Source organism: Lutra lutra, chromosome 4 (genome assembly GCF_902655055.1).
Source record: "Lutra lutra chromosome 4, mLutLut1.2, whole genome shotgun sequence".
Classification (NCBI taxonomy): Eukaryota; Metazoa; Chordata; class Mammalia; order Carnivora; family Mustelidae; genus Lutra; species Lutra lutra.
The window spans coordinates 85,111,854-85,127,850 of NC_062281.1; the positions used below are offsets into that span (position 1 = coordinate 85,111,854).

The 15,997-nt window shown below is 36.3% G+C and overlaps 1 protein-coding gene across 1 annotated transcript in view; it reads right to left on the minus strand.

Annotated features, from left to right (window-relative positions):
• Positions 1 to 6,918: 6,918 nt before the first annotated feature.
• The window catches only part of UBE2V2 (ubiquitin conjugating enzyme E2 V2), a 53,380-nt gene continuing 44,301 nt past the window's right edge, over positions 6,919 to 15,997 (minus strand). Inside the window, exon 4 of the mRNA XM_047725494.1 lies at positions 6,919 to 9,270. Coding sequence (XP_047581450.1) covers positions 9,124 to 9,270 — 147 coding nt within the window. The 3' untranslated portion in view covers positions 6,919 to 9,123. The remainder of the gene's footprint in view (positions 9,271 to 15,997) is intronic.

The following is a 15,997-nucleotide window of genomic DNA, read 5'->3' on the forward strand; positions in this document are numbered from 1 at the left end:
ATTTAGATACGTGGGGTAGAATCACCCCTACATCCCTACACACACACAGAAACACACATGACCTGACAGTCAGATCTCAAGTATGAGGCTGGTGAAGAACACTAGAGGAATTAACGAGAGAGAGCCAGAAAGGTGAGCAAGAAGGAAGAATTTGGAAAGACAATCAGCACACACAGGGGCTCCTCAGTGCAACTTCCCTTGCTCCCCCTCTGTATAGAGTAAGAGAATGAGCTTACTTACCCAAAACATGATTTACTCAAGTGTCTGATATATGCTAGATACTCTTTCATTACTTTTCCCCAAAATACTGTTTATTAGACCCTTTGGTAATGAAAGTGTGCTCCACCAACCAGGGGACATCACTGGGAATTTAATAAATACTGAACCGTAGAGCCTATCCCAGATGTACTAAATTTAAATATTCATTTTAACCACCCCCCACTCAAATGCCATTAAAATCTGAGCAGATTATACCATCAAATTAAATCCTTTCAGACTGCACACTGTATGCAAATAAAACTATGATTCTGTGTGCCCCGACAGGACCAGCAAGGCTCAACACATGGTATTCAATACTGCTTAGAGCACACACTGTAAATGACTGAAAAAAATCAACGAACTTGGAACTTAAGGCATTTCAGAACTTGTCTACTCCAATGTCCTTTTCATGGGTCAGGACATTACTCCAGAGAATATGTGGACTATCTAAAGTCTAAGTTATTCTTCTATGATAATATAATCCTTTAATAATTCATAGGTTACCACATACCAGGATGAGCAAATCGGTATGTAGGTGTGGTTTATATTCTCTTTAAAAGATAGGCTATCAATCATAGTATGTGTAACTGTTCAAGAACCTTAGAAATTCAGTCCCAAGAAGATAGATGTTCCTTATGAATGTCTCCCAAAGGCCAACACTCCATCTCTCTTGGCATTTGTCACTAAATGAATTGCCTATTTGCTCATCTCTAAGCCCCAGTAGATTGTAACCATGAGATGCTGTGTGACACCACCCTGTGACACTCACCAATGTTTATACACGCCTGGTGGACTGCACAAACCTAATACACTTTTGTTGAATTAATGAGTTAATATAACCAAATAAAATCAATTAACCAAAATCAGCCAACTCTTAGGGGTAGGGACAGTATTAAAAGCCAGTCTTTTAACATCTGGCAGGGGAATTAGGGGCAAGTATTACTAACTTAATCCACATTTTAACTTTGACTAGGTAAAAACAAACATTTACTGAGGTCTTAACCTATCCAGGAATTATGTTATATATAACTCCAGGAAGGCAAGGATGAGCAAGGAGAAAGCCCTACTCTTGAGATTTCCTTGGAGGCACCACATATTGACATTTACTACAAGCAGACTTTTTTGTGGGCTCAACAACTCAGATGACTTCGATGTGATTATTTAAGAGTGAAGATTATTAGTGGAAGAGGCAAATTTGAAATGTCACTTTATGTAGGCTGCATATATGAAATTTTCTGTTGGAATGTAGTGGGGCCTTCAGCCCAAGTTACACAAGCTTTCTTTTGCACTGTTAGTAAGTTTACCTCTTTCCAATGGAATTCATTGTAAAAACCTGCTGCTGATGCCAAAACAATTGTGCCCATCCAGAAGTGAATCCACCTGGCCCACCATACCCAGGAGCAGGACAAGGGGAAGGAATCCTCTGGCCAATGTTGGGGGTGCCAGGCATGACAGGACTAACATCCAGAAGCCCATCTGTTTACCTTCAACCAGGACCAGAAATTCAATTCATCCAGAATGCACAAGTAGCTTAATAAAGCCTACTAAACCTCATAACACTTCTTGAAAAATCAGCCCACACTTTCCACAATAGAGACTTAATGCAAGTGCATATCTTAACATAACGTAAGATTTAATGCTTAGATTAGTAACATTTTTAAATGCTACCACTTACTGATCATTCTGTATCAGACTGTAATTAAAACATGCCTATTGCTTTATGAAACCACAACTCTGGGTAAACATTGACTTTACAGAAGAAAGTGAAGATTACAGAGGCTAACTGGCCCAAAGTCATAGGACATATGCCAAAAGAGTACTCACCCCAGGATTTGCACTAGCTTCCTCTCTACTGCTCTTCTTCATTTATCAATATTACTATCCTGTTCACCTTAGAACCTTACTGCTAACAGGCACTTAGGCTCTATCAGTAAGGAGTGCCCCCTCCTCCTGCTATCATGATCATCCATTCAATAACCAAGAGGTGACCATAATCTATATTTATGTATAAATCCCATATTATCATCTATATTCATGTACTAATAAGTGGCACTTCACAAGGATTTAACACAGGGAGGTCTTGAATACAAGTATCCCAATGTGTTTGTTATAGAGAACTCAGCAAAGTTTTCATGACATAAAAAGTTACCTCAGGGGCACCTGGGTGGCTCAGTGGGTTAAAGCCTCTGCCTTCGGCTCAGGTCATGATCCCAGGGTCCTGGGATCGATTACCTCATCGGGCTCTCTGCTCCACGGGGAGCCTGCTTTCTCCTCTCTCTGTGCCTACTTCTCTGCCTACTTGTGATCTCTGTCAAATAAATAAATAAAATCTTTAAAAAAAAAAGTTATCTCATTTCTGGTAGTCATGATTCCAACAAATAGATTCTAACATTTCTTTGTAGCCAAATACATTTGTTTTCAAAATCTTAATAATCTTAAGTATCTCAAATAAGAAAACATCCAATTTTTTATTTTTAGTTTCAAAAAAATATACTTTGGAAGTATGTTATTTAAAATTCAAATAATACAATTATTAAGATACATTTATAAATAACTTTACAACCTTATGATGATGATCATGACCACCATAGTTGGCTGCTTGGACATCAACTCTCAGAAGTTAAAAATAAAAAACATCGACATGAGTCCAAGCAAGACAACAGAGATAGATTGAGAAAAAGATCTACAATGAGAGTGGTAAAGAAGTTAGGAAGGAACAGGATTACAAACATTAATAGAGGTGATTAACAAAGGACACGTGGTAGGAAGGAGTCAGAGCATACCAACTGATTCAAGCTGGTGAAATAATCTCCCAAGAGTATTCTTCAAATTCATGGTCAGTGCTGATGTCAAAGGAAGAAGATGGAAGGGATCAGATCCAGGATGATGGGAAGAAGAAAACTGAACATGCCAAAAGGAGTCACAAGGAAAAATCCACTCAACAGGACAGAAGAGAACTGGTCACAAGAAGAACAGAGATGACCATGGGCTGATGGAAAGGGAGATTTACGAGAGAATGATGGCACAACAGTCGAAACAAAGAGGGAGGGGAATTTTTAACTGCAGTTTATATTCTTTTTTTTTTTTAAGATTTTATTTATTTATTTGACAGAGAGAAATCACAAGTAGGTAGAGAGGCAGGCAGAGAGAGAGGAGGAAGCAGGCAGAGAGCCCAATGAGCCACCCAGGCGCCCCTGCAGTTTATATTCTAAAACAATGAATGTATTCAGCACCCATTACCACTGAGCTTGGGGATCATACCATTTAGCTTGAAGACATCAATTAAAATGTGTTATCCTGGGGCGCCTGGGTGGCTCAGTGGGTTAAGCCGCTGCCTTCGGCTCAGGTCATGATCTCGGAGTCCTGGGATCGAGTCCCACATCGGGCTCTCTGCTCAGCAGGGAGCCTGCTTCCTCCTGTCTCTCTGCCTGCCTCTCTGCCTGCTTGTGATCTCTCTCTGTCAAATAAATAAATAAAATATTTTTAAAAAAAATGTGTTATCCTAGAAACGAGTATTACACAATATGTTAACTAACCTGAGTTTAAGTAAATTTTAAAAAGGGGAAAAAATGTTACCCTAAATTAAAATGTTATCAGTACACCAAGTTACCATTCATCACCAATTGTAAATAATTTTTACTCCTATATAGGACCACAATGACAGTAAAGTGGGTATCACTGTTAATTCTTCATAATCAAGGGTTTAAGACAATTGTGGTCTCTAAGTGGAACCAAAGACTCGGGAGTTGGGGTGCGTGGGTGGCTGTCATTATGCCTCTGCCTTCAGTCAGGTCATGATCCCAGGATCCTGGCATGAAGACCCACATTGGGCTCCCTGCTCTGCAGGAAGCCTGCTTCTCCCTCTCCCACTCCCCCTGCTTCTGTTCCCTCTCTCCGTGTCTCTTTCTGTCAAATAAATAAATAAAGTCTTAAAAAAAATAAAAAGACTCAGGAGTTCTTTGCAAGAATGGTCTCTGGTTAATAGAAAAGAACAGTAGTGGAATTAATAAAGAATTGTATTTACAACAAATATAACAAAGACATTTCTGTAGCAGTAGGGCAAGAGAAAAAAACGTAAGAAAATCGGAGATCCAGCAGCACACCATAGTCTAGACATGGCAAAAAAAAAAAAAAAAAAGGGAGGGGGGAGCCAAAAAAAGACAACACCAATATTTATAAGCAGATTAAATAAAACATCCTCAATTCTAAATTATTTTACATTTTAATTACTCTATAGTTGAATGTACTTTATAATTTTATAAAGGCCCAAGAGCATAAGTTTATACAACATTTGCATTAGTACAGTTTTATGCATTAAACAATGTTTTAACAAAAATAATTCAAAACACTGAGTCCACAAGTACTATTTTTCTCCTTAAAGTCCATACATTACTCAAGATTAAGAAATCTAGGCATTTAGATATTTTACTTTTCTTGTGTACTCAATTATTTTCTCTTGAGTACTGCAATTATTGAAGAAAAATTTATCACCCACTTTAAATTTGTCTCACCCAATTTAAATTATCTGGAGTTTAAAAAATTATAGCAATAGAAAGATAATTTATGGTAATAAGCTGGACATCTGACAATCATTACTTGGCCAATGTGGCTTGAAAAGGAGTAAAACAATATTACATTTCTTTGTCAGTTATCAACTGTGAAGAAAATCTATTTTTCCCTCTGTCAAAGGCTGCTAAACTATAATTCATCCCACCATTATAATAATAAAGCATTTACAATTACCATGCTTGTTGATTGGAAAAGGAGTCCATCTTCGGACCCCCAAAAGTGACATTAATTATCAAAACAAGTTTTACTACATTTTAATATGAGATTATCCTGTTAAAATCTCACATTATATTGCAAATTTTCCAGGTTACTTTGTTATCTGTTTTTTTAAAAAGCAATTATACTATATGAATATAAAATCAATTGTTAACAGCGCTTCTTTATAACCTTTGAACAAATTTTTTTTTTAAATTATGCAATTACTGCACCAGACAAACTAAAGTCTTTACTTTCAACTCAGTGACTATCTGCTTCTTTACTGACCACAGGTTTCTCATTACTATTGGATTCTTAGTGCCAACTATTAGTCTTCCTTTGGGGGTAAAATACTAACTTCATTTTTGTGTAATTTCTTGGCTGCAAAAACTTCCAGATAAACATCTGCTCATAACTGAATAAGGACAAGATAAAAGAATTCACACAAGTCTACAATGAGCAGCCAATGGATCACTGTACAAATCTTACATGGTATTTGGTCAGTTACTCATTTTAGGATGAATGATTCCTGGAACCTTTTAAGTTAAGAAAATAAGACCTATCTGGCTTTGACTGTTGATTTTCTAATGAACCTGCCAAAAAACTCTTAAAGACTACATGGGAAATGAGATGAAGCCAACCCTTAGGAACTTTTTTTGGTGAGAATATCCAACTAAGGATGTAAACACCATGGTAACCTCATTTCTACTGTTTTTTGTTTTTTTTTTTTTAAATCATAAACTCACTCCATGAGTTCCCAAAACTCCCTTATTCCACAAAATGAGGATTTTGACATCATTTTCTATATCACCAAATACCTTCAAATTTTTCTCTCAGGAAATGCATATGGCATATCTTTTATTTTCAATGTCCCACTGTATTTTAAAATAAAATTTTCAGTGTGAACTATGGTTAAGATTTCCATCCACTCATAATATAACTTCTATAAGGCATAAAAGATATTTTATTTCCATACATTTCCCACTTTCTAGTAAACACAGTACTGGATGGGAATTAACTGCCAATGCTCATATCAATTCTTATGTAATACAGTGCATCCATTCCTTTTTATGATGTTCCTATTTTATATACAAAATATACATACCTTCCAAAATTGTGAGAATTGGAATCTTTTTGTGAAAATAACCAAAAATGAATCAAGTTGATACTGGAAAATTATACTGACACTTAGCAGAGGGGTAAACTCAGTGCCTTTTAGATCCTTCCCAGAAATAAACAATACTATGATTCTACACATAGGTCTAAAAAAATACTTCTAAAATGAAATCGGGGAAAAAATTCCTTAAACACCTATCAAATCCCATTATTCATTATACTAGACTTTATTATATGTACTTACATTCTTTAAACTGTATGTAAGAACACAATAATGTGCTCATTAAAAGGGTAAACATAGTTTTGACCAAACTGTAATTCCATGATGCACCTACCAAAACTATCCAAAGCTGTACACACCGAATCTATTAAGGATCATGTACTAATATTTTCCAGCTGTATCCTCTAAATTTTTAAAACAATATTAATTTCACATGTATTTATCAATAAAAATACACATAGTGGGAAATATTTAAATCAATGAATTGGCATTAAGTAATCTAGATTAAGAAACCAGCTGTAAGTAAAACTAATGTATTCTCCAAGCACTTACTCAAATTGAAGTGTGATAAATTCTTTTAAAAGGATAATCTGAAATTATAAATTTCTTCTACAGCACTACCCTTACAAATGTTAATGTTCCATAATTCCGAAAATTAACACTTAACCCATAAACAAATGCCATCACTTCAAAATATTAGAAAAAATGTTAAAACCAGCAATTCTGAAAACTAGTAACTAAAACCATTAAAGCGTAACATTGACCTAATAGGACAAGAATTTCATTTTTGTAATCTTTATTAAATTTACTGATCATCCCCTAGGGTCGCAACTGCTAGTCTTTTAAACAAATTTCAAAGGCAATTTTACAGTTCATTTAATACCATACACTCCTATAACCCTAGCCACTTTAGAAAACAAAGGAAAGATTGCTTCGAAATGCGGTCTTAGAAATGTTACTATAATTAAGAGCAGCTCTACATTAGCTCTTTCTATAATCAACCAGTGTGTTTTAGATTGCCATGTATATCTTGATTGTTACATGCAAAATGGATTCTGCTTTGGAAACTAATTAGCATGCAGATTTCTGCAGAGATCCACAGTCCCAAAAACAAAACAGAGGAAATAAACACCCTCAGCCAACTCAGACAACATATACTTGGGGGGAGAACCCTTCACAATAGTGGATATGGGAAAAGGAAAGAGAATAAGTGATCAAGGTACCCAGATTCTCAGCCTACCAATATAATTTAACATTCAAATGGTTATTAGCTACACTGTATGACAAGACATATTTCCAAAGTGGAAAAGAAGCTGTTAGACTAATTTAGACTACCAGTAATGGTTTTACATATGAAGTCACTGTAAATCAAGTTCAACAATTCAAAATTTTTAAGAAAGTATGCCAAGATAATAATTCATTTCAAACCTACTTTAATAAATTACACATGCACTAATTTGTGGGTATATCATTTCTATGTGTCATCTGAAAGCATTTTAGACATCTTTGATAATTAAAAATAGCCATGTTGAAATTAGTAAGTTTAGACAAGCTGTCACTAACTCATGTATTATTAACCAAGAAAAAGTAGCTCAGAGCTCTATGAATGACTTGATAAAAACATATCAGGGAATCTTTAAGAAATTTGTCCTTGATACCTGACCACCCTTCTATTTTCTTCAGGGAATTCGTAAGAAAAAAACATTTTTAACAAAGTAGTATACCCAAAGTAGTATATGCTTTGAAATGAAAAACAGTTACGTAAAGCCTTGAGTCATTTTGGTAAAGGGAGAAGATAAATGAGCTTTCAATTAAGAATTTCTATTTGTCAAAGTGGAGGCTAAGAGAAACTGGATAAAATTAATCCCAATTAGAAGCACTGGGGGAAGAAATGTCACAGAAAATTATAGAAAAAAGAAGTTACAAAGAGAATGGAATGTGTATTCGGATAATTTGCAATTTATAATTCTATAAGAACTGCTGGAATCCAAACATTTTTAAATAGTATTTCTGGCCAACTAAAATTTAAAATATAATACCCACGATTCCTCTTTCTCCAAAAATGAAATTAAACTAATTAGGTAATTTGTCGTCTCAAATACTCTGCAAATTCTAATTCACAAGAAGTATACAAAATAGGATAATAAAGGTGTTTATAGATGAATAGCTATAATAATTCCAATTTTTGCTACCTCAGCAAGGTACTATACATATACCACATCATATAATAGAAATGGCACGGTTTCTGAGGACATGTTCCACATTTTATTTACATTTTAAGACTAACTTTAATCTCAAAATCACATACCCATACACCTATTTCCTTTTTGTTGATTTCACTTAAATGCATGGTTTGTCAAAGACTGTAAACAAATATTTACCATGTCTGTTACATGTAACACACAGGAACGGCTTTTAACAGAAATTCATCGACCTCCCCCAAACATCTTTTATTATAAATACAGGTATCAAAACAATCCTGAACATTTTTTTGATACTACTAGTAGCACCCACACTGCTTCAAAAATTAACACAATTTGTGACAATATTCATTGTACCTGCTACTTTAGACAATTTCAACTGAAGCTCTTTCACTAAGTAAGATGGACAAAGCATGCCATTTCTGTTTTTCCTCTTGAAATTTGTTTTTACTTTTCAGAAACACACATGCTTCCACAGCGTCTGATTCTTCTCTCCATGCTTTCATCTTGTAAACCTGAATTCTATTTTGAGTACTCCAGGTTTATGCTTAAATGATAGTGCCTTAACAAGAGAAAAAAAAAATTGTGCTGCATTTTTCCTCCTGTAACCGGAAAACATAATGGTGTACATATATTAAATATATTCTTACAAATGTCCAGGTCATGTTTACCAGCTGGAATTCTTTTACTTAATGTGTGGGTATTTTGCATTGTGATATTTAATCAAGACATTAACATGAGTAGAAGGTTGTTGATTTAAGACAAGTTTGAGATCCACTAAAATTAATTGTTGTATGTTTGTCCTTCTGGTGGCTGTGGAAGCTTCATATTTTCTTTGGACATCATTAGACGTCTTAGCTCTTGAAGTACAACTTTAATGCTATATGAATTTTGCCATTTTGCTAACACTGGTATGCTCCGTGCATCCACCTAAAATGGGGAGAAAAGAGCAAAATTAACTACAAAGTTTAAAGTACAATGACACCAACTTATTAAACATACCTTAATGAAAAGAAGTGATTTTAAAATTCATAGCCTGGCTCTATTTCACAAAAGAGAACATTATGAAACTACAGGTTCATATCATATTTAGGAACAATAGTGCTTCTGTAACAGGTATTTCCTAAAAATGTGTGTCGTGTGTGTGTGTGCTTTTCTGTATCTTACAATAAAAATGTAGTGAATTTTGGACATCAGAATAAGCAAACATTACATTAAATAACTACATATTTGCCATATATGTAATATATGTAAAATATATAAAACATATTTGCCAATTGCTTCTTGATGAGGTAAGATCTGAAGGTTCCTCACTATCTCCAAGGCCACTACCCAGAACCTGGGCAATTATCTTAAATAGGATTTAGGAAAAAGCTGAGAACCTAATTTCTGCTTTTGGATTTTTCTTACCAGTGTTTTCTTTGCACATACTAAACTAACCTTCCATTGTAAAAGACTGACAGAAAGGACTACATCTCCTTCAAAGCTGCAGTCAGCCAGATAACTGACACCACTGGACCTGTCTGGCAGTTCCCAGAAAAATCCCACCCACAGGGTTTTCTTTTTCTGACCTCAAAATTCACCCACTGAGTACCACCTATTCCTCCGCCAACCCACATCCACACCTACCCCAGGCATTTGTCAAAAATAATCAGTGTCAATTGTTTTAACATCTCTGCTGCCTGGGGAAACAATACAAACAGGAAGATGATCAAAATACTTCAGAGGAAAAACTGTGAAATGAGATGTCCACATGGGCTTGGAAAAGTTCCAACATATCACTGGGAATCTTTAAGACCACATATGTACAGGGCTGTTCACAGGCTTACAAAAGACTTGATAAATACCCACCTATGGCTGATCTTCAGTAACGCAAAAAAAAGTATCCAACCAAGTGGGATTTACCCCAGAACTGCAAGTTTGGCTCAGGATTTTAAAAGCCAGCCAATATAATACACCGTATTAACAGAGAACAAAAACCATAATTATTTCAATTAACAAAAAAAGGTATCTGATAAAAATCCAACTTATCATGACAAAAAAATTACTTAAGAAACCAAGAACAGAAGGAACTACCTCAGCCTGAAAAGGGAATCTATAAAAACCTACAGCTAACATCATACTTAATCATCACTGCTACTCAACATGGTACTAGAGGTTCCAGCCAGGCAATCAGGCAAGAAAATGAAATAAGAGGCATCAGACTACAAAGAATGAATAGATCAATCTCTATTTGCAGGTGAAATGATCTTGTATATAGAAAATCCTAAGGCATCCATTAAAGAAACTAGGAGAGCTAATAAACAAATAGAGTAAAGTGCAGGAAACAGAATTGATTTATAAAAACCATGTCTATAAACCCTCTCGGGAGATATAAAAGCCCTTTCTGGAGAAATAAAAGAACTAAAATCTAACCAAGTTGAAATCAAAAAAGCTATTAATGAGGTGCAATAAAAAATGGAGGTTCTCACTGCTAGGATAAATGAGGCAGAAGAAAGAATTAGTGATATAGAAGACCAAATGACAGTGAATAAAGAAGCTGAGCAAAAGAGGGACAAACAGCTACTGGACCACGAGGGGAGAATTCGAGAGATAAGTGACACCATAAGATGAAACAACATTAGAATAATTGGGATTCCAGAAGAAGAAGAAAGAGAGAGGGGAGCAGAAGGTATATTAGAGAGAATTATTGGAGAGAATTTCCCTAATATGGCAAAGGGAACAAGCATCAAAATCCAGGAGGTGCAGAGGACCCCCCTCAAAATCAATAAGAATAGGTCCACACCCCGTCACCTAATAGTAAAATTTACAAGTCTTAGTGACAAAGAGAAAATCCTGAAAGCGCCCGGGAAAAGAAGTCTGTAACATACAATGGTAAAAATATTAGATTGGCAGCAGACTTATCCACAGAGACATGGCAGGCCAGAAAGAGCTGGCATGATATATTCAGAGCACCAAACGAGAAAAACATGCAGTCAAGAATACTATATCCAGCTAGGCTATCATTGAAAATAGAAGGAGAGATAAAAAGCTTCCAGGACAAACAAAAACTGAAAGAATATGAAAACACCAAACCAGCTCTACAGGAAATATTGAAAGGGATCCTCTAAGCAAAGAGAGAGGCTAAAAGTAGTAGATCAGAAAGGAACAGAGACAATATACAGTAACAGTATACAATGGCACTAAATTCTTATCTCTCAATAGTTACCCTGAATGTTAATGGGCTAAATGCCCCAATCAAAAGACACAGGGTATCAGAATGGATAAAAAAACAAAACCCATCTATATATTGCCTACAAGAAACTCATTTTAGACCCGAAGACACCTCCAGATTTAAAGTGAGGGGGTGGAAAACAATTTACCATGCTAATGGACATCAGAAGAAAGCAGGAGTGGCAATCCTTATATCAGATCAATATAAGCCAAAGACTATAATAAGAGATGAGGAAGGACACTATATCATACTCAAACGATCTGTCCAACAAAAAGATCTAACAATTTTAAATATCTATGCCCCTAACGTGGGGGCAGCCAACTATAGAAACCAATTAATAACAAAATCAAAGATACACATCAACAATAATACAATAATAGTAGGGGACTTTAACACGCCCCTCACTGAAATGGACAGATCATCCAAGCAAAAGATCAACAAGGAAATAAAGGCCTTAAATGACACACTGGACCAGATGGACATCACAGATATATTCAGAACATGCCACCCCAAAGCAACAGAAACACATTCTTCTCTAGTGCATATGGAACATTCTCCAGAATAGATCACATCCTCAGTCCTAAATCAGGTCTCAACCAGTATCATATTTTTGGACCACAATGCTCTGAAGCTAGAACTCAATCACAAGAAGAAATTTGGAAAGAACCCAAATACATGGAGACTAAACAGCATCCTTCTAAAGAATGAATGGGTCAACCAGGAAATTCAAGAAGAATTGAAAAAATTTATGGAAACAAATGATACTGAAAACACAACGGTTCAGAATCTGTGGGACACAACAAAGGCAGTCCTGAGAGGAAAATATATAGCAGTACAAGCCTTTCTCAAGAAACAAGAAAGGTCTCAGGCACACAACCTAACCCTATACCTAAAGGAGCTGGAGAAAGAACAAGAAAGAAACCCTAAACCCAGCAGGAGAAGAGAAATCATAAAGATCAGAGCAGAAATCAATGAAACAGAAACCAAAAAAACAAGAGAACAAATCAACCAAACTAGGAGCTGGTTCTCTGAAAGAATTAATAAGATTGATAAACCCCTGGCCAGACTTTTCAAAAAGAAAAGAGAAAGGATCCAAATAAATAAAATCATGAATGAAAGAGGAGAGATCACAACTAACACCAAAGAAATACAGACAATTATAAGAACATACAATGAGCAACTCTACGCCAACATATTTGACAATCTGGAAGAAATGGATGCATTCCTAGAGACATATAAACTACCACAAATGAACCAGGAAGAAATAGAAAACCTGAACAGACCCATAACCAGTAAGGAGATTGAAAACAAATTTGACAATCTGGAAGAAATGGATGCATTCCTAGAGACATATAAACTACCACAACTGAACCAGGAAGAAATAGAAAGCCTCAACAGACCCATAAGCAGTAAGGAGATTGAAACAGTCATCAAAAATCTCCAAACAAACGAAAGCCCAGGGCCAGACGGCTTCCCGGAGGAATTCTACCATATTTAAAGAAGAACTAATTCCTGTTCTCCTGAAACTGTTCCAAAAAATAGAAATAGAAGGAAAACTTCCAAACTCATTTTATGAGGCCAGCATCACCTTGATCCCAAAACCAGACAAGGATCCCATCAAAAAAGAGAACTACAGACCAATATCCTTGATGAACACAGATGCAAAAATTCTCACCAAAATACTAGCCAATAGGATTTAACAGTACATTAAAAGGATTATTCACCACGACCAAGTGGGATTTATTCCAGGGCTGCAAGGTTGGTTCAACAACCGCAAATCAATCAATGTGATACAACACATTATAAAAGAAAGAACAAGAACCATATGATACTCTCAACGGATGCTGAAAAAGCATCTGACAAAGTACAGCATCCCTTCCTGATCAAAACTTTTCGAAGTGTAGGGATAGACAGCACATACCTCAATATCTTCAAAGCCATCTATGAAAAACCCACCGCAAATATCATTCTCAATGGAGAAAAACTGAAAGCTTTTCCGCTAAGGTCAGGAACACGACAGGGATGTCCATTTTCACCACTGCTATTCAACACAGTACTAGAAGTTCTAGCCTCAGCAATCAGACAACAAAAGGAAATTAAAGGCATCCAAATCAGCAAAGAAGAAGTCAAACTATCACTCTTCGCAGATGATATGATACTATATGTGGAAAACCCAAAAGACTCCACTCCAAAACTGCTAGAACTCATACAGGAATTCAGTAAAGTGTCAGGATATAAAATCAATGCACAGAAATCAGTTGCATTTCTCCTCACCAACAAGACAGAAGACAGAGAAATTAAAGAGTCAATCCCATTTACAATTGCACCCAAAACTATAAGATACCTAGGAATAAACCCAACCAAAGAGGCTAAGAATCTATATTCAGAAAATATAAAGTACTCATGAAAGAAACTGAGGAAGACACAAAGAAATGGAAAAATGTTCCATGCTCCTGGATTGGAAGAATAAATATTGTGAAAATGTCTATGCTACCTAAAGCAATCTACACATTTAATGCAATCCCTATCAAAATCTCACCCATTTTTTTCAAAGAAATGGAACAAATAATCCTAAAATTTATATGGAACCAGAAAAGACCTCAAATAGCCAAAGGAATATTGAAAAAGAAAGCCAAAGTTGGTGGCATCACAATTCCGGACTTCAAGCTCTATAACAAAGCTGTCATCATCAAGACAGCATGGTACTGGCACAAAAACAGACACATAGATCAATGCAACAGAATAGAGAGCCCAGAAATAGACCCTCAACTCTATGGTCAACTAATCTTCGACAAAGCAGGAAAGAATGTCCAATGGAACAAAGATAGCCTCTTCAATAAATGGTGTTGGGAAAATTGGACAGCCACATGCAGAAGAATGAAATGGGACCATTTCCTTACACCACACATGAAAATAGACTCAAAATGGATGAAGGACCTCAATGTGAGAAAGGAATCCATCAAAATCCTTGAGGAGAACACAAGCAGCAACCTCTTCGACCTCAGCTGCAGCAACGTCTTCCTAGGAACATCGCCAAAGGCAAGGAAAGCAAGGGCAAAAATGAACTACTGGGATTTCATCAAGATCAAAAGCTTTTGCACAGCAAAGGAAACAGTAAACAAAACCAAAAGACAACTGACAGAATGGGAGAAGATATTTGCAAACGACATATCAGATAAAGGGCTAGTGTCCAAAATCTATAAAGAACTTAGCAAACTCAACACCCAAAGAACAAATAATCCAATCAAGAAATGGGCAGAAGACATGAACAGACATTTCTGCAAAGAAGACATCCAGATGGCCAACAGACACATGAAAAAGTGCTCCATATCACTCGGCATCAGGGAAATACAAATCAAAACCACAATGAGATACCACCTCACACCAGTGAGAATGGCTAAAATTAACAAGTTAGGAAATGACAGATGCTGGCGAGGATGCGGAGAAAGGCGAACCCTCCTACACGGTTGGTGGGAATGCAAGCTGGTGAAACCACTCTGGAAAACAGCATGGAGGTTCCTCAAAATGTTGAAAATAGAACTACCCTATGACCCAGCAATTGCACTAATGGGTATTTACCCTAAAGATACAAACATAGTGATCCGAAGGGGCATGAGCACCTGAACGTTTATAGCAGCAATATCTACAATATCCAAACTATGGAAAGAACTTAGATGTCCATCAACAGATGAATGGACAAAGAAGATGTGGTATATATACACAATGGAATAATACTATGCAGCCATCAAAAGAAATGAAATCTTGCCATTTGCGACGACGTGGATGGAACTAGAGGGTATCATGCTTAGTGAAATAAGTCAATCGGAGAAAGGCAACTATCATATGATCTCCCTGATATGAGGAAGTGGAGATGCAACATGGGGGGTTAAGGGGGTAGGAGAAGAGTAAATGAAACAAGATGGGATTGGGAGGGAGACAAACCATAAGTGACTCTTAATCTCACAAAACAAACTGAGGCTTGCTGGGGGGAGGGGGTGTGGGAGAGGGGGGTGGGGTTATGGACTTGGGGAGGGTATGTGCTATGGTGAGTGCTGTGAAGTGTGTAAACCTGGCGATTCACAGACCTGTACCCCTGGGGATAAAAATATATGTTTATAAAAAATTAAAAAATAAATAAAACATAAAAATAAAAAAAAAAACATGTCTATATACTTGCAATAAGCAATCTGAAAATAAAATTAAGAAAACATTGGGGCGCCTGGGTGGTTCAGAGGGTTAAAGCCTCTGCCTTCAGCTCTGGCCGTGATCCCAGGGTCCTGGGATCGAGCCCCGCGTGTGGCTCTCTCCTTGGTGGGGAGCCTGCTTCCTCCTCTCTCTCTCTGCCTGCCTCTCTGCCTACTTGTGATCTCTCTCTGTCGAATAAATAAAATCTTAAAAAAAAAAAAAAAAGTTAAAAAAAATTAAGAAAACAATGCCATTTAC